At 35.2% G+C, this 20,462-nt stretch overlaps 1 protein-coding gene across 6 annotated transcripts in view; it reads right to left on the bottom strand.

The window, feature by feature from the left end:
* The window catches only part of RPS6KA3 (ribosomal protein S6 kinase A3), a 110,771-nt gene that overhangs the window by 24,959 nt on the left and 65,350 nt on the right, over nucleotides 1-20,462 (bottom strand). For all 6 annotated transcript variants that reach the window (XM_040633573.1, XM_040633566.1, XM_040633569.1 and 3 more), the window contains 9 exons: nucleotides 16,153-16,233; nucleotides 15,285-15,364; nucleotides 14,584-14,690; nucleotides 10,862-10,899; nucleotides 10,513-10,655; nucleotides 10,266-10,336; nucleotides 2,053-2,141; nucleotides 1,808-1,872; nucleotides 1,630-1,732 (listed from right to left, as the gene is read on the bottom strand). In XM_040633573.1, coding sequence (XP_040489507.1) covers nucleotides 1,630-1,732; nucleotides 1,808-1,872; nucleotides 2,053-2,141; nucleotides 10,266-10,336; nucleotides 10,513-10,655; nucleotides 10,862-10,899; nucleotides 14,584-14,690; nucleotides 15,285-15,364; nucleotides 16,153-16,233 — 777 coding nt within the window. The remainder of the gene's footprint in view (nucleotides 1-1,629; nucleotides 1,733-1,807; nucleotides 1,873-2,052; nucleotides 2,142-10,265; nucleotides 10,337-10,512; nucleotides 10,656-10,861; nucleotides 10,900-14,583; nucleotides 14,691-15,284; nucleotides 15,365-16,152; nucleotides 16,234-20,462) is intronic.

Here is a 20,462-nt window from a genome sequence, read left to right as displayed (position 1 = left end):
GTTATTTTAAATTAGCACTGTCTCATAGAATTTCCTGTAGTGATGGAAATTTTCTTTATCTGTGCTGTCCAACATGGTAGCCACTAGCCGCATGTAGCTCCTGAGCCTTTGAAATGTGGTTAGTGTGACTGAGAAACAAAATTTTAAATTCTAATTAATTTAAACTGAAATAACCACATGTAACTACTGGATACCATATTAAACAGTGCAACCCTACATGATAACCTAACAATACTATGGCTCCTGGTGAGGGGGAGATACAGGGTTCACCTACAGATAATTTCGGAGAAAGGAATTTAGTCTGGTGGTCTCAATATATAATATCAGAATCTGGAAATCTAAACTACAAGTTAAAGATTACTATATTTATATATATAACAAAAATAATTTCTGAAACAATCATGGTATGCAGTCCTTAAAATACATTTTATGACAGGACATGTGTTGTTACTCAAATTATTTGTATGGAATCTACTGGCATTAACAAAAATAGAAAAATACTTTTAAAATATAATTTTCACTACAAAAACAAACAATAAAAGCATAACAAATGTGCTGTTCATAAATATAAACACACAATTAAGCATACTAATATTGATAATCATACTATAAAGGCTAAGAGCAAGCAAAAACCAAACAGGCAAATACACTTAAACATCAACCCCACATAAAGTTAACATCAGCTTGCTATTCTCAGCAACAAATACTGTTCAGTGCATTTTAAATCAATGCGACAGTATTATACTGAAAAACTCTGCTAAGAGAACCAATCTGGGCAGAATATAATATACAACTGCTCTCTTTTGAGATTTTTCCTCTATCAGGCCAATTTGTAATGAGAAAGCAAAGTAAAACATTACTATTTATCATCAATCCTATGCATATCACTGTTCATGTATTTGATAAAATTTTGTTCATGTATTAATTCAAATTTCTAAGACTATCTTATAAAAATAATAAACACCCATCAATGTTTAACATAAATTATGAGGATATTGACTGGAAAGCTTTATAGTGAGGTTTAAATGATGTATTCTATTGAAAATATATGCAAATATACTTTTTATTTATTTGCTTGTCAATGATAAACCTGGGGTCTGGTACCCCTAAATGAGAGAGTATTAGAGTACAGAACACACCATTACATGCATACACACACTAATTTAATGAAATACAGATTACCATTTCAAAGATAATTTCTCTATAATAGTCACTGTTTATGCAATTTTAGGATAAAGCATGACACAGGATATAAATAATTTTGAAATGATCATACCTCATATAAAGTTTATGTTTTGGATTTGAACTTCACAAGTACTTCCAGAATACTATCTACTATCAGAGTTTTAAAAAGTACTATCTATACTGAAGAATATTTCATGTAAAAGTAGCTACAGGTAAATAAAAGCACAACCAAAGAATTTTTTCACATAAATAGTATCAAAGTTTAAGGCACAATCTAATTTGCTAAAAAGACTTAACAAGGATCTTAACTGCTATAAAATGCTGTAAAGGATTTACTAATTATCTAGTTATTGCAGCAAGGATATGGTATGAAGGAGAGAGATGAGGATAGCATTAAGAGTCATATATTTGTGTTACATTTAGGTTTTCACATTTTGTCCTTACCTTTGGGAGTTTTTGCAGTAAACTCAGGATCAAAATAGAATGTATCCTCAGGCCTGCCAGTTGCAGGTTTAAAAGGTGGATGAATTTCTCTTCTGTACAGTTTCTGGGGGGAAAAAAGAGAGACTTAGACATGCATTAATTATAAAAAAATTCAAGCAAATTTTCATTGTATACTCACATTCCAGTCTATTGTTGAGAAAAATGAGTGTCTTTTAATTTCCTCAACTCCATCTGGTCCTGCACCTATCAAAAATTACATGGCAATTTTATTTCAAGGAGGAATATAGTTTATTTAGTCTTTGCTTTTAATATTTGTCCTAATAGGTCATAATTCCACAACAAAAACAAATATCTACCTCCCCCATCAAAAAACCCCAAAGACCAATAAACACACAGAAGAAACAAATTAATTACAAATTTTACCTAATCTGTTCGCAGGATTTCGTTTGAAAAGCATTCGTAAAAGACTCTGGGCTTCAGGACTCAAAAACTGTGGCATCCCAAGTTTGGCTCTAAATAATAAACCCACATAATCACATTTTATTTTTTGGAGGTATTTGTATTTTATTTTATTTTATTATAATTTTTATTTGGTTATATTAGTCACCATGCAGTACATCCCCAGTTGTATTTTATTTTTAAATTTTTAATCTTTTTTATTTTAAGATAGTTGTAGATTTATACTAAGTTGTAAGAAAAAATACAGACAGATCCTGTGTACCCTTTACCCAGTGTTCCCCAATGGTCACATCTTACAAAAACTATAGTACACTATCACGACCAGAATACTGACACTGATACAATTCACTCATCTCCTTCAGATGTCTCCAGTTTTAACTGCACTCATAGTTTGTGTAAGTTTAGTTCTATGCCATTTTACCATATGTATGGGTTCCTGTACCCACCACCACAGTAAAGACACCGAACAGTTCATTACCACCAGCATACCTCACGTTGTCCCCTTATAACCACACCTGCCTCCTTCCCTCTCCAATTCCTAACCTCTGGCAATCACAAATCTATTCTACATTACTATAACTTTATCATTTTAAGAATATTATGTAAGTATAATCATAAAGTATGTAATCTTTTCTTATTCAGCATAAATTCCCTTGAGATTCATCCAAGTCGTTGAGTAGTATTCCATGGTGTGGATGTACCACAGTTCGTTTATCTATTTACCTGTTGAAGGGCATCTGGATTGTGTCCAGTTTTGGGTTACTATAAATAAAGATGCTATGAACATTTGTGTATAGGTTTTTGTGTGAACACTTAATAGAATTTTAGTCCACAATCTTCTTTTAAAAAGATTTTATTTATTAGAGAGAAAGAGAGAGAGACTACAAGCAGGGAGAGGGGCAGAGAAAGGGAGAAGCAGACTACCTACTGAGCAGGGAGACTGATTTGGGGCTCGATCACAGGACCCCGGGATCATAACCCGAGCCAAAGGCAGACACTTAACCAAGACTGAGCCACCCAGGCGCCCCGAGTTCATAATCTTCTAACAAACTTTTCTATTTTTATAAGTTTTGCAACAAGCACTGCCTTGAGAGTAAGATCGTCTGAGTTTTAGCTCTGACACTGTTACTAAGAACTTTGTGACCTTGGGAAAAGACAATACCCTTGGGTCTGTTACCACTTCTTTTTAAGTAAGGGGATTGACCGTTAGATCAATGGCTCTCAAACTGTAGCCTCGGAACCCTTTCTCAAAAGAAATTTAAGAAATCCACTATTTAAAACTGCTAAAAGAACATGTGCTTCATATGCCTATGTTTACCTCCCATTCCCTTTAATAGTCTTACAGGGAAGAGGAGCTGGTGGGAAAGGGGTCTGTGGAACATCTAAGAGTCTACAGCAAACAGTCTGAAACCCGCCAGCTTGAATGAGCTTGAAGGTCAGTTTCAGCTCTAATATATAATTTTATTCTTTTTTTCTAACTTATAAATTAAGGAAACTAATGATCCCCTAAGTATGAAAATAGTAACAGAGCTGGGGAAATGACTAGCAGAGAAATTTCTACTTCAGAAATAGATCCATTTATTATTCAGTGAGTTGTTATTGAGCTACTGTGTGCCAGATATTCCCCAGTGCTGAGGATACAGAGATAAAGATGACCCCCTACAGTTAGTGGGCAAGATGGAGATGGATAACTGGAGGATAAACCTAGTACGTGAAGAGGCAAATTCAGAAGGACATATAGTAAGACTGCTAAGGGAACAGCAGGGGATATCTAATTTAACATGAGAGACTGAAAGGCCTTAAACGCAGTTTAAAGGTTGAGAATTTATTCATTTGACTAGTGTTCCCCCAACATTTTACTAAATAACTTTAATTTCTCTAGATACTCAACAACAGTAAAATACTTCACAATCTAATGAATTTGTGGACTGCTATCTATTATACCCCCTGCTGGAGACACAGAATAAAATACACTGCATATAAAAGGCTGAGAAATCTAAAGTAAAGAAATAAGTATTTTTCTAAACATTCGCTTCCAGTACCTCTTTTTCAGAGAATACCTAGTCACATCTTGTAGAATTAGGATTCTGTTGAACAAATCTGGGAAAATACTGCCATATTAGGTAATAAGGATATAGCAGAGGTCTTTAAACAGACTAACGGACTAACATAACCGAATTTATTTTCAACAAGGTAACTCCAAAGATAGTATAGATTGATCTGGAGTGAGAAGTGGTGGTAGTTGTAGGCATTCTACTTTGGAGCTTGACTCAATAGCATAGGTAGGAGACCACCATGGTCTGAGAATTGTAAGCAGTGCAATGTAAAAGAAAGCCTGGGACACTGAAATATTTCTGAGAGCAAATTTGGTCAATACCTGCATGTGCAAGAGAGGGGAAGAAATCAAGAATGATTTTCAGGTTTCTGGCTTGGGAAATAGGGTGCTTAGAAATGAGGTTAATTGAAAATACAAGAAGAAAAAAAGAGCAGCAAACATAAATTTAGTTTAAAAATGTTAAGTCACATATATCATGTTTTTGGAGAGCCATGCAGGTGAGTAAATGCAAATACAGGTCTGACATCTGGTTAAGTTTAAGAAAGAGTAATTTGACAGTAATTAAAATGCTGAGAGCAGTTATAAGAAAGACTGAAGTCAGCCAGGAAAATGAGCAAAGAAGGGAAGAAAAGCATATCAGAGATGAAATCCTGGGGAACAAGAACAATTAAACAGTAGTCAGAAAAAGAAGAATTTAAGCATTAAAAATAATGAATGCAATTGTTTGTAAATGCTGAATCATACTGACTATTAAATCCCAGATTCATTATAGTAAAATTAAAAAAAAGTCAAAACTAACACAAAACCCAAATCATTGGATGGCATCCCCACTGAAAGTAATCAGGGCTCTGACAATTGGAAATAATTAAAAATCAAACATTTATTCTGCCTTTCTTGTTCGAGCCTTATTTCAAGGTAACTAAAGAGCCCCAGTTGATTAGTGAAAGTTCATTGTTTTGGAGAATACCAGCTAATAAACGAAGAAGGAATAAAAGTAATAGAAAAATCATGATTTTTGAATCCCTAATAAAATAATTGTTTCAAGTAATGATTACCAATGGTTGAAACCACTAGATTAAAGCCTGCTAGGGGACTGCGCAATAGAGGGATCAGCTGTAACTACAGAACTCATCACTTAAAGTGGGGCAACCAGGTGTTGTAAGCCTTCTGATGTGATGCAATAGGGTGCAGCATGAGCTATGAAATAATCTTGTCAAAAAAAGTTTAACCAGAAATGCGATAAAGGAACAAGTTAAACAATATTACACGGAGAATAAAACTATTTCAACACTCTTAGGAAGAGACTAATTGTTGTGTAACCATGCTAAGAAGAGAGCCAAAAGAACTGGCTTTAAATTCATTCAACTGATCAAAAACAACTTGCCTAGGTGAATGTTGTTTTTCTTTTTTCCAAACCAACCAATCAGTAACTGCTCTTCATCTGTGAAAATCAGCCAAACAAGAATGGACTGACTCCAACAACCACACCTGAGTGCCAAGTGATCAACAACAGTCCCACCCAAGTAACCACTCTTAGAGATGATGTCAACTCACTTATGGGCCTGAAAATCTGCCAATTCTTGAACTCCACCCTTCCCCCAAAACCCTATGCACGAACAGTGGTCTATGCTGCTTAGACACTATTAGATCAGCATCACTCTCCCTTACTATAGGAAGCAATATGATCCGCTTTATGCTTTTTGTATACTGAGAGGTCATCTTTTGACAAGATAAATTCCGAAAGTAGAAGTCTATAAAACTGTCTTGGTTTCTTCTACAAGTAAATGGTAGGGAAAAACAGGGTACGGTGTTCTGGAAAAACAGAAGCTTGAGAAATACAACCAAATGAAATGTTCGGACGTGATCTGGGACTACAAAGACACAGTTCTGGAGAAAATGTGAAAAATCTGGTTAAGAACTGGTATTAGTGGGGCGCCTGGGTGGCACAGTCGTTAAGCGTCTGCCTTTGGCTCAGGGCGTGATCCCGGCGTTATGGGATCGAGCCCCACATCAGGCTCCTCCGCTATGAGCCTGCTTCTTCCTCTCCCACTCCCCCTGCTTGTGTTCCCTCTCTCACTGGCTGTTTCTATCTCTGTTAAATAAATAAATAAAATCTTAAAAAAAAAAAGAGCTGGTATTAGTGCATAGGTTAGCAGTGTCTTGTTAGGTATGGTTATGTAAGAAAACATCCATACTTTCTAGTGATGCATACTGCAGGTGAGAAATGGCATGTCTGGAATGCTTAAAATATTTCAATGAAGAAAGAGAAAAAAAAGGGACAGATGAAGCAAATGTGGCAAAATCTTGATGACTGTTCAATCTGCATGACTGATACATGTGTTCACTGTATTAATTCTATTTCTAAGAATTACATTAGAAATTTTTCATAATTAAACAGAGAAAAGCAGGCAGAGAAGGAATGGTCAAGCAAGAGACCAAAAGAGGAACTCTTAGGGAGGTAGGAGAAGCAGATGTGAGTAGGAAGATCTAAATGGGGAGAAAGTGGCCAACAGTGTCAAATACTCCTGGAGACACCTTTCTTAACTGTCTCCTCTAAAATGGCTCCTGCCCCTGCCCCTTCCCTCACACTTCAAGAATAATCTGGTTTATTATGCCTATTCCTATCTGAAATTATTATATTCGTTTGTTTAAATATTAATTCCTTGTCTCCCCCACTAGAATGCAAGCTCTGTGAGACCACAGAAGATCCTGTCAGTCTTGTTCACACTGCATCCTACATATATGTAGCAAGACCTCAATCATCTGTTGAATGAATTGTGTGAACAAATGGTGCAGAGAGTCACCTTTCTAACAATCTGCCAATGGTTTAAGCAACCAGACCACTGATGACCATAATAAGGGGAGTTTCAGGACAGTGGTAAGAATGAACGATCAACAGGCTGTGAAATAAAAGGAGCTAAGAAAAGGTAACAGAAAGCACAGACTCTTCTTTAACGAGGCTTTGTGTTGAAAGAATGCAAAAAGATGGTGCAGAAACTTGAAAGGAAGGCTAGGTCAAAGAAAGGGTTGGTTTTTTTGTTTGTTTTTTGTCCCCCCCCCGCCCCGCCCCGACATCAGAGTATGTTTGTTAGCTGAAAGGAAGGGACCAGGATTGATGGGAGTAATGAAGGTTCAGGGAACATTCATTTACATGGCAAATATTTTTTACCCTTTTTATTGTGGAGAATAACATAAAGTGCAAAAGAAACAAACCCGGCACAACCCCAACACCACCAAAATATACAGTTCACTGATTTACCACAAAGTGAACAGTCGTGTGGCCAAGAAATGTAACATTGCCAGAACCCCTCATTCAACGTAACCGCTTTTCTTATTTTGCCTTGGCTGCTGCCATCTAAATATGGACCTTAAAAACTATGCTTTAGCTTGTCTGCTTTAAAACATTATAAATAGAGGGGCGCCTGGGTGGCTCAGTTGGTTAAGCATCTGACTTCGGCTCAGGTCATGATCCCGGGGTCCTGGATTGAGCCCTGCATAGAGCCCTGCACGGGCTCCCTGCTCTGCAGGGAGCTTGCGTCTCCTTCTCCTTGCCCCGGCTCATGCTCTCTCTCTCAAATAAATAAATAAAATCTTTGGAAAAAAACACAAAAAAACTTTGTAAAATAGAATCATATAGTTACTTACTCTTTTGTGTCTGAACTCTTTGCTCAACATTCTTACGTGATTTACCCAAGTACCTGCATATAACTGTGGTTTGTTCATTTTCTTTGCTGTATGGCACACTGCACCCCTGGGCAAAAGGCCTCAGTCTGTTTTTGTATGGCTTTCGAGCTAAGAATATTTTTTATATTTTTTTAAGGATTTTATTTATTTGAGAGAGAGAGAGTGAGCACGAGTGGCAGGGAGGAACAAAGGGACAGGGACAAGCAGACTCTGCGCTGAGGGTGGAGTCCCACAGGGGCTTGATCCCATGACCCTGAGATCATGACCTGAGCTGAAAAGAACCGGAGGCTTAACTGACTGAGCCACCCAGGTGCCTAGGTTTTTACATTTTTTAAAGTGTTGGAAACAAACAATAAAAAATAATATGTGACAGACACCGTGTGTGGCTTGCAAAGCCTAAAATATTTACAGATCATTTGTCAACCCCTGCTGTATTTCATGTATGAATATAACACAATTTATGAATCCACTCTACTGCTAGTGATCCATTTTCCACTTTTTGGCTATTACAAATAATGCTGCTATGAACATCTCTATTCTAGTTTCTTGGTGTGCAAGTACCTTGATGCATGTAAATTGAGCGCATGCCTACGAATGGGATTACTGGATGAGGGTATACATATATTTGGCTTTAGAAGATAATGTCGAAAACTTCTTTCCAAAGTGGTTATAAGAGTATTACATTCCTTCCAGCTATGGATGAAAGTTTCCACTGCTCCACATCCTGTCAGCACTTTATACTGTCAGTCTTTTTACTGTTAGCCATTCTTGTGGGTATGCAGTTGTAGCCCACTGTGGTTGTAATTTGCATTTTCTGATTAGTGAGGGTGAGTAACTATTTACTGGGCACTGAATATCCTCTTTTTTTGTGTGTGAAGTCCTTACATCTTTTATCCATGTTTCTACTGGGCTGTCTTTTTCTTATTGATTCACTGGAGTTCTTGATATATTCTGGATACAAGCCCTTTGCTGGTTATGTGTCTCAAATGTCATCTTCTACTCTCTCAATGGAATCTTTTGATGAGGAGTTATCAGTTTTAATATAATAATAATTTATCAGTCTTTTCTTTTATGGCAAGTGCTTTGTGTGTCCAAAGACTATTTTTCCAACCCAAAGATCATGAAAATAACCTCCTATACACTCTTCTAGAAGCTTTTTAGCTTTTTACATGTATATGTAAAATATATATATATATATGTGTGTGTGTATATATATATATATTTGTGTGCTCACTTTGGCAGCACATATACTAAAATATATGTATATTTTAAACTCCATCTGCATTAAGGCTATAGTTATGCTGTCCAATATGGTAGCCACTAGCAACAAACAGCCACCGAGCACCTGAAATATGGGTAGCTCAAATTGTAAGTGTAAAATGCACCCTGGAAAAACTAAAATAAAATAAAAGGCACACTGAGTTTCAAATAAGTATGAAAAAAATGTATCATATCTCATGAATCATTTTCTAATGTTGATTACATGTTGAAATGATAGTACCTTGGATATATTGGGTTAAATAAAATATATTACAATTAATATTAATTTTTTTACTTTTTAATGTCGCTACTAAAAAATTTAAAATTAAGTAAGTGGCTCACATTACATTTCTATTGGAAAATGTTCATCTATTCATAGCCACATCTTTACAATACTGGGTCTGTCATAATGTGAATATGGTACAACCTTCCAAGTTATTTTGGTCTTTTAAATTTTCTTTAAATAAAATTTCCTAGTTCTTTGCACAGAGTTCTTGTATAACTTTTGCTAGATTTCTTCCTAGTTATTTGAGTTTTTTTATACTACTGTAAACACTATCTTTTTAAAAAATTCCATTTTCTGTTGCTAGTAGATAGGAAATCAATTTTATTTATTGACCTTTTATCCAATAACTTTGCTAAACTCTTATTAATTCCAAGAATGTATATGAAGATTTGGATTTTTCTATGGATACAATCATGTTATATAAATAATGACAATTTTATTTCTTCTTTTTAAACCTTAAACCTTACTTCTTTTCCTGGCCTTATTGTACTTGCTAGTATCTCTAGGACAATATGAACAGAAGTGGAATAATGGATGTCCTTGTCATATTCCAAATCTCAAAGGTGAAGCTTTCAATATTTTAGCATTTACATGAGGATTACATGAGTATTCCTTTGGAGATGTAACCCAGAGCCCCAGATCCCTGGTGTTTCTGCTTGGGGTAGGGGCCTTGTCTCTGGCTGTACTTGGTAGGGGGCATGAATAAAGGCCAAAGACTCCAACACGTGTGTGGCCAGAAAAAAAAAAATAACAAGAGTACTCTATGGGGTTTGTTCATATTTGAAACACATTAATATTAATGTCATAATATCAATGAATAAAATTTCATATTTTAGTTTGAAGCATTTATTTTTAAATCTCATCAAAACATATCCACTAGGGAGTACTTACTTAAGAATCATAGTCATTGTTTCTTTTCGATCTTTTCCTTGGAAAGGTAGTGTACCAGTGAGCATTTCAAACTACAAAAAGGCAATATCATCAGAGGTATTAGTCAATAAGCATAAAATCTCAAGGCCAGAAAGTAAAAAAAGCATCATCTTAATTCAAACCAAATCTTGTAAAATTGCTATATAATAAAACAAGTGATTTATACTTCTACCATATTACTGAACTCAAAAAACACCCCAATCCTTACCATTAACACACCAAAAGACCACCAGTCTGCACTCTGAGTATGACCTCGACGATTAACTACTTCAGGAGCCATGTATTCCACAGTTCCACAGAAAGAATATGCCTTCTTTTCATGGTCAATAGACTCTTTACTTAGGCCAAAATCTGCCAAAATAAATATCAAATTCGTAAAATCCTACGATAATTTCTACACTTAAAGTTTAGGCTTTGAGTTCCAATATTTATATTTATTATTAAAAAATTCTAATCCAAGTTTTCAAGGCAATGTGTTACTCAATATTTGCACCATGATCAACCTTAAAAGAAATTATATAGAGAAGAGAATATTTTAATAAAATGAGGATTTTTACCTGTTAACTTGATGTGACCTTCTTCATCAAGAAGTATGCTGAAAGAAAACAAAGTCAGAAAATCTTTTCAAACCACTAGATATTTACAGAACCTAGAACTGAAACTACTGTGTTAAGTACCAGATCATTACATTTATTCTAAAATATTATTTCAGACTGTGAATAAGGGAAAGGTAAAAAAGGAGAAAATTTTTTTGGACACACATACATAACAAAACCCAAAGGCAAAGCCTTATAAACGTGTATCAAGGGCACTTGAAAACTATTAGGAAAAGAACCAAAACCTATACTCTTTCTAATTTCTAGTTGCTCTTTCTAATGCCTTTCTGCAGGGATGGCCTAATTAAAATCCCTAGTGCTTGTATAATAGACAGAGGGTCCATATATTTAAGTTTACTGCATTAAAGTTGTCATTTTCTTGGTCATTTTTTAGGCATCTGACTCAATCATTCTTTCCTAGTTTTTCTATCCAATCCTCTTTTTCTTTCTCTCTCTTTTTTTAGAGCAGGGGAGAGCAGGGAGAGGGAGAGAGAATCTTAAATGGGGCTTGATCTCACAACCCTGATATCACAACCTGAGCCGAAATCAAGAGTCAGACACTTAACAGAGCCACCCAGGCGCCCCCTATCCAATCCTCTTCTTAACACACTTTCCTCATACTCCTTGTTTTTCACTGACCCACCCCTTCACTGTATACATTCTCCAGTGTTTTCTCTCTTTCTCAGTAAACTCTGAGCTTCTAGGTTTGACATTATTCATCTTGTAGCTCAGTGCCTGGTAGAGTAGAGACAAATAAGAAATGTATGTTGCATGCATGGGGCCAGTCTACAAAAGGCCAATAAGGCATTCCAAATAGTTTGGGCTTCTTCTCAAGGGCACTGAAGATCGTAAAAAGTTTATATGCATGAAGGGTAGAGATAATCAGATCTGCATTTTCATAAAACAATTTAGAGGGGAAAATAAAGGGTATTTAGTGAGCTCTTAGATACGGATCATGATAAAGAACAAATGGAGAAGACACTGAGGTTTCTGGCTTTAGGAGATACTTGAGTGGAGAATAATGTCATTAATTAACAAGCTATAGGAAGGGATAAGTACTAGGCTGTAGGCCAATAATTCTATTTCTGGATAGGTATTTTAGTATACTGACTTGAAAGGCCAAATAATAAACTGTTTCACTTATATTCACAGCCATTCCATAACATAGGCATTTCCTTACTTTTAATTCTAAGAAATGTGAAAGCCAAATTTTGCTATAATAAAATTTTAGTATGTCAAAAATACTACTAACCTTTCTACATCATCAATTCAAATAGGATTACAATAAAGTAGGATAATTCAGTAGGGACTTATTTTTCATGTCTACTTCATAAGGGACTTATGAAAAAAATACAAATCTTAATTATGCTTGATTACAAAGCAGACCAACCATTTAGGGAATATAAAGGGAATTATTAGGTATGGTGGAAATCATCCTCCCTTCTGTCTAATAAATACATGAAAGACAATTCTAAAAACAAAACTTCAAAACATTCTTGGTAATTTTGAGAAAAAAAGAGAACATGGCTAAAGAACATTACTTATGCCTCTTATACCAAACTCATTTTTTTAAGATAACCATGCCCATCCTTTATCTTTGAGAGAAAAAGCCAACTGCATTACTTTCAATAGGCAAAGTTCCCTTTCAACTACTAATAATCATTTTTAGCCATATTTATTATAACAGAGTTCTGGTTTAAAAGAATGTAAAAAACCCCTTACAGAGCATAAAACAACTGGTCTGAAAATTGAAATTTCTTCCAAGTTCTACATGATGGTATACATTTGGATTTTTTTATCAACTAAATGTTATTTCAATTAATAGTGTCATCTATGCATCTTTGTGAAAGATCTCACTTCTTACCTACATTTGATCTTATTCGACTCTTAAGAAGGGCCCATGCTGTATACATAATTTTATGACCAACGCTAATTTAATGGTTTACTAATAATTCAACTAAATGATATATAACACTAACACATATTTTTACTATGAATATTTAATCTTATGTTTATAGTAATTTTTTTTCTTCTAAGGGACTATATGTTTGAATATTTATTCTCACCAGGAATTATATTTTGTGTCTTGACAGTTAGAAATCAGGAAAATGATGAGAAAAACTCAGTAACAGGGAATAACAAGGGAGCTATATGAAACTTATCCAAAACCAAAATGTATGAAAAACAAAAGTAAAATGTGAAAGTATAATAATTTCTAAATGATCATGTAGTAGGATTCCAAAGGAGCATTTTCTGTTTCCTGTTGTAATATATAATTTGAAATTTGCATGTAACATTTTAATGTAAGTAATATCCAAATTCTTTTTAAAAAGATTTATTTATTTATTTGAGAGACAGAGAGAGAGCGCGCGCGAGTGTGAGTGGGGGGAGGGGCAGAGGGAGAAGGAGAGAGAGAATCTTAAGCAGGCTCCACGCCCAGCACAGAGCCCAATAAAGGGCTCTATCTCACAACCCTGAGATCATGACCTGAGCCTAAATCAAGAGTCGGACACTAACTGACTGAGTCACCCAGGCGCACCCCAAATATTAGCTTCTTGATACTTGCTACTACAGAAACAATGGGAAATTTGCTCAACTCACACTAAAAATTTGAAATGATGTGGAGAAGAAAATTTTCAGGGGCACCAGGGTGGTTTAGTCAGTTAAGCATCTGACTCTTGATTTTGGCTCAGGTCATGATCTCAGGGTTGTGAGACTGAGCCCCACATCAGGCTCCATGCTGGGTGTGGAGCCTGCTTAAGATTCTCTCTCTCCCTCTGCCCCCTGCTCGTGCGTTTGCACACGCGCTCTCTCTCTCCCATTCTTCAAAAAAAAAAAAAAAAGAAAAATTTCAATAAATGGTATTTGAAGGAAAGTATTAGCTCTACGCCATCCTTCATATCAAAAGATTTCCAGAGGGAGTTAAAAGTAAAAAAAGAAACCATAAAATGAGAAGGAAAGTATCTGATTATGGGATTGGAAAAGGCTTTCTAAGAATAAAAGACATGGAAGAGATCAGAAAAGATTAGTAGATCTGACTGAGAAAAAAAATACTTGTGTAGGTAAAAAGAGAATAAGTAAAGTTAAAATTAAAAGACAAACTAAAAAAACTATTTGCAATATGTCAAATGGTTAAATTCTTAATTTCTAAAGGTCTCTTACAAAACAACGGGAAAAAAATATTCCAAGATGAGGGGCGCCTGGGTGGCACAGCAGTTAAGCGCCTGCCTTCGGCTCAGGGCGTGATCCTGGCGCTATGGGATCGAGCCCCACATCAGGCTCCTCTCCTGTGAGCCTGCTTCTTCCTCTCCCACTCCCCCTGCTTGTGTTCCCTCTCTCGCTGGCTATCTCTGTTAAATAAATAAATAAAATCTTAAAAAAAAATATTCCAAGATGAATGAAGGCCATGAACAGAAAAATCACACAAAAATACAAATTGCCAATAAACATATAAACATGGATTTCAACCTCATTAAAAATAAAAAATGCAAACGAAAGCAAGATAACAATAACAGACACTATGGCAGATTTTTAAAAATATGAGATTACATAGTATTAGCAGAAATGTGAAGCACGGGCACTCTAACGTAATTCTTGTGGTAGTTCTACAAAGTAATTTTATTTTTTATTACCTCCTAATAATTACATTACATTGTATTCAACTTAGTAGCACGATTTCTTACTTTTCTGGTTTTAAGTCTCTATAGATTATTCCCAGGCTATGCAGATGGTCTAAAGCAAGTGCAAGTTCGGCCAAGTAGAATTTGACATCTTCTTCTGTGAACATCACCTAAAATAAAATAATAGTTTTTCTGTCTTATTTTCTTTCTGTGTCTGTAGTTTTTATTTAAAATTCCATCCTAGAGTTTAAATATTCGAAAAGTTATAAATATGCTAATCACATGTAGTTTTATCCACAATTTACTTATGAAAGGAATTTGCAAAAATGATCAAATCAGTCAACTAATCACTTTCTAGATGCTAAATGGGGAGGGGGATAATGTTACATTTTGTTAAGTAACATCTGTATTCAGACTGCGCCCTTGTTGCCCTACCACAGTAACATCTTAGAAACGAAAAGTGATCTTTTAAATGCATACTGAATTTCCACTACTAATTGTTTAAGGATATCTTGATATATTATTGCTTCTGAAAAACTGTAACTAAAAGCAGGGCAATAGGCAAAGACAGTTTATCAATTTAAAGTCCTACTTTCAGAATAACTTAAAAAGGTAGGAAAAGAACTCTTTTTGGCTCTAATTCCTTAATGTAAGACTCTTGTGCCGCTAGAGAAAATAAGATAAACATAATTTTGAAATATAACAAAGCTTTAGTTAAATCAGGATGCATATAGATAGATTAAAAATAGAGATTAATTACATACCTCTTTGGATAAGCGTGTAAACAAATCTCCTCCCCTGAGAAAATCCAAAATAAGATACAACTTCCCTTCAGTTTGAAAAGCTGAATAAAGAAATGAAAATTTCTGTTTAATCCACCAGGGTTTATTTTTTTGCCTTACATTAGGTCAACTCATTTACAAATGAATATTATTTTTAAACAAATTTATGATTATATCCTAGATCTAAACTGATTTTTACTGAGAAGATAACCACTGATTTCTCTTAGTTTCCATGTGGAAATGTTAAAGGCAGTGTTTCTTATGGAACCACTAGAACATTTGTTGCATTTTCTTCAGGCACTAGTCTCCCAGGAATACAGTAGTTTTAAAACATGTGATCAATAAGAAAAATTCCCAACATGGTTACTTAACCATGAAACGAAATACAAGAACCATGTCACTTAAGTTCAGGAAAAAATGTGGTTTGGCTAGCTTTAATTACACATATTAAGAATCACCACAACTTCACCCACATGCACCTTTGGGGAAATGAAAGGTGATAAAAGCTTCAAGATGTTGACATTAGTGATCAAGTTTCTTGCTTTAAGAAAAGTTAGGCTAACACATATGGACTATAAAATGCTGGTACACTGTTGCTAATTATTAAAATAAAAACAATGATTATTACTCCCTATTCCTATGGCTACCACTCAGAAACATACGTATAAATGCAATAAAGGATTCTAAAGTTTGTTTAAGAAGTAATGGCTTAATTTCCATGACTTTATTTATCTGTTAAACACGTATAACTATACACAAGCAAATATTTATATGCATTAATGTATCTGAATGCACTCAGGGAGTGGGGGCTCAGTTGGAGGGATGAGGTTGCAAGTGGTTCATAACTTACCATAATGCAACTTGACAATAAAAGGATGATTAACTTCTACCAAGATATCACGCTCCATTTTTGTCCGAACACGATCTCGAACTACAAAATATTGTACATATGCTGTACTACAATAGCTTTCAGAGACAATCTTTAAAGCAAAATCTCTTTGGTGCCTATTTTAAATAAAATTATTCTAAAATGTGAATTCATATTTTTATACATACCAATAAAACTATTTATACATACAAATAAAACTATTCTCTTGAATTTTCAAAATTAATATATTTTTTACTAAATTATACAACCAGAAGAAATTGTTCACATTAATAAAATCTGTGCTTCAGGTTAAAAAAAATACATACAGAGAACACATCAGATGTTCAATCAGATGTTGGCTTTAACATCAAATTTACAAGTATTTTAATCAAAGTTATGAAAAATGACCAAAAAAGAGTAACTTTTGAAAAATGAGGCATCCCAATGAAATATTAAAACACATACAAGAAAACGGAATAGGTTTCACTACCTCTGCCAACCATATCAACTCAATTCAACAAGTGCTCATTAAGCATCTGTAAAACGTGGCAGATGTGGTGAAGGATGGGTATACCTGAAAAGGTCTATTTTGGGGGAAGGAGAGCGAGAGGAAGAAGAAATAATGTGGTGCAGCTGAAAGAGCAAAGGCTTTTTGGAGTTCAAAAAATCGGATTCGGATCTGTGTGATCTTAAGCAAGTTACCTACTAAAACTCTTCCAGACTCCATTACCCCTCATCTATAACGTAGAGATAACGCCATTGTACCTTTGTGGGCCGTACGACCATTTGAGATAAGTCTGTACATTCCAGAGCCTGATGTATAGGAGATATTCAATTAAATGGTAGCTATAGCACCATGAATATGATAAAGGAGTAAAATGACTTATTACCGGCAGTAAGTAGTACAGAAATTCAGAGAAAGGAGAGTTTTACTCGCATGGGAAAGCAAGAGGGAAGAGGTGGAGTTAGGAACTTTTGGAGTGGAATTTAGATGGGTGGGAAGGATCAGGCCTAAAGAAGAAAAGTCCAGGTACAGAGAACCAGCGCAAGCAGCAACATGGAGGCATGCATGAGGAAGAGAAAGGAACTAAATCGGTATGGAAACTGGGGAGGTGAAATTGGGAAGACCCAGGTTCTTGACAACTTGGAATGGTAGATAGGAATGGTAGATAAATTTATGTTTGATCCTGTACGTAAAGCTCTCTTACCAACCAATGATTTCCTTTTTTTTTAAGATTTTATTTTATTTATTAGCGAGAGAAAGAGAGAGAGAGAGCACAAGCAGGGGGAGGGGCAGAGGGACAGGGAGAAACAGACTCCCCACTGAACAGGGAGCCCAACATGGGGCTTGATCCCAGGATCCTGGGACGCTTAACCGACTGAGCCACCCAGGCGCCCCCCAACCAATGATTTCCTGAGCAAATTCTATATACCAGATAACTCTGAGATACAAATACAAACAAAATAATCTTCAAGAAACTCATAATCTGGTGGGAATGACTGACAACTAACTAAATAGAATACATTCTGGTAAGTATTCTATGTTGGTAGCTCAACGGATTAAAGAGGTGAAAATGATCATTCATTAAAATTTTATTATTTTTTCTGTTGCATAATATGGATAGATCATAAATGACTTGCATTCTTCAGGCAAGAGTGACTGAATGGTTATGTTAAAGATTAAGCAGAAAGAACGGGGAAGAGAGTCTTCTGTGGGGGGAGAGTAAGAAGAGAGAAAGATGAACTTGTATTCTTTTCAACATAAAGTGACCAGATATTTAAAACACAGAAATAAGACCCCTGGAAAAAAGAAACAATCTAAAACAAAATCCTATGTTTCCCATCCTACCAATTTTCCACTTTCAATTGGGAAATTTCGGTGCCAGTGACTGAAAATGGGCAAACCTGGTATAGAAATCATTTTGCTCTTGAGATATATAAAGCTCTGTCTTTTAAATGACTTGTCCAGCAGGTGTATCAAATTCAGTATCAATCTCTGATTTCATTATCTTATCCTATCACAACAACTCTGGTGTCTTCTATCCAACAGACCCTTTCTATTATTTATATGAATGAGGTTCATAACCTAGGTCTGCTGATAATTCTGTTCCAGTCTAGCCCTCACCTGTGCTTTTTCTAATGCTACCCATATGATCTTGGATTCAGTTCCTATTACCTTAAAGCTGGATTCCAAATTTCTATTTCTTTCAATAATTATACAAAGATTACAAAGTTTATCATTTAAAACTCACCTCTCTGCTCAGCGAGCAGCAAAAACATCCACAGTGTATTTACTGTATATCCCTCATCTATTATTCTATCACACTGAAAAGAACAATTATTTGGGAGTCAAGAACTACAGGTTTTAGTGGCCCTGCTAGTAACTAGATGAATTACCTGGTCAAATTCTTACACTGCTTGGGGACTTCCTGCTTCCTTCTCTATAAAATGAGAAGCTAAAACAAGATGATTTTCTTTCTATTATGATTATCTTGTGAGGTGGTTGCCTTACATGTAACACTGATGAGAACTTGTTTAGTTGAAAATGAGCAGCGAGATTTACTTACTCAAGAATTCCTTCATTTTGTCTGAGGCATGACTGTGTAGTATTTCTAATCTGGTTTCTTTTACTCATGTAAAGTCCTACTGACAAATATAAATCATTCTACAATCAGGAATTCTGATTAGGATATACTGGTTTAGAAGAAGATATGTTTTATATTGGCTAAACTCTAAACCCTAAAATAGAATTTGTTAATAATGACTCATGCTGGCAAAGCAACTACATTCCTCTGAAATAATTTTTCTCATATAGTAGTTATTAGATTTTAAATCCTCCTTGACTTGAACGTTAAGAGTGAATAAGAAGAAATGCTGTTTATGCTTCTAGGATTATGTATTAAGAAACTTTTAGACCCACAGACTACTGTATTAGGACAAAAGTGCCTACAAACTCAATGCTACTGACTTCTATCTGACCCCATTTATTGTATTAATAGGAACTCTGAAATGGAAAGAGACTTCTGGTTAAACATAAATGTTTTACTTTCTACTTTCTTCCAAAGCCCCACTGAAATTACGATAATGGAAAAATTATGCATAAACTCACAAGGACAAAGAACAGGAGAGGAAGCAAGCAGAAGATGAGTAAGTGGTAACTTACACAGTAGATAAGAGAAAGCTAAAAGCTAAGCCTAAGGGAATGAAGTCAATGAGAAATAAGGAAATTCTTGCCATAGAACTCTTTCCAATCGGCTATTTGGTACCTCACTCTTTTTTTTTTTTTTTTAAGATTTATTTATTTATTTGGTGGGGGGAGATGAGGAGCGAGAATCTCAAGTGGACTCCCCGCTGAGCACAGAGCCCAAAGTGGGGCTTGATCTCATGACCCTGAGATCATGATCTGAGCCAAAACCAAGAGTTGGACACTCAACCAACTGAGCCACCCAGGTGCCCTGGTACCTCACTCTTAAATGCAAAAAAGGTAGCAAGGGATCCCAAGGCATTTGAGGAAAGGCTCTAAAGATGAAAAACAGTTATCAAAATAAACAGAAAAAAGGGAATAAAGGGAAACAGAGAAAATGTAAAGAAGAGGAGAAAACTTAAAAATCAACCTTGTAATTTATATACCCCGACAGAACAAAGACCACATGGCACCCATGAAACAAGAAGCTTTCAAAGGGGTAGGGGGGAAGGAACCAGTATCTTCAACAAATAAACTACAAAGAAAAAAAATGGAGACAGAGTTCACAGATTAAAAGACTTAAAGAGAAATCAACCAATTGCAAATAGAGATCTTATATAGATCTCAATTCAAACAAATTGCAAAAAGACAGATGAACTGTAACAATAGGCACAACTGGAAATTTGAACATTGATTAGATATCTACATATTAATTTTTTAGGTATAGTGATAGAGTTGTATTAGTTCTTTTAAGAATTTTTATCTTTTAGAGATACATACTAAAATATTTATGGAAGAAATTGTACAGTGTCTAGGATTTGCTTCATAGTATCAAGAGAGGGGAAAAGAAAGGACACAGATGCAAAAAAAAAATGACTGTGAGTTGAGAAATGCTGAAGCAGCAAGGAGGGTATATGGGAGTTTTCTATATTCTTTTGTTTCTTTCTGTAAATGTTTGACACTTTTCATAATAAAAAGTTTTTAAAAATAGAGGACAAGGAAAATCTAGGAAATTAAAAATGATGGTAGAAACAAAAATGTCAATAGAAAGTTTGAAAGATAATTGGTAATATTTCCTAAAAAATAGGGGAAAAAAAGACGAAACTGG

Source organism: Ursus maritimus (assembly GCF_017311325.1).
Source record: "Ursus maritimus isolate PB19 chromosome X unlocalized genomic scaffold, ASM1731132v1 scaffold_X1, whole genome shotgun sequence".
Lineage (NCBI taxonomy): Eukaryota > Metazoa > Chordata > Mammalia > Carnivora > Ursidae > Ursus > Ursus maritimus.
Note: the sequence above shows the minus strand (reverse complement) of the source record. Positions and strands in the feature narration are given on the sequence as shown.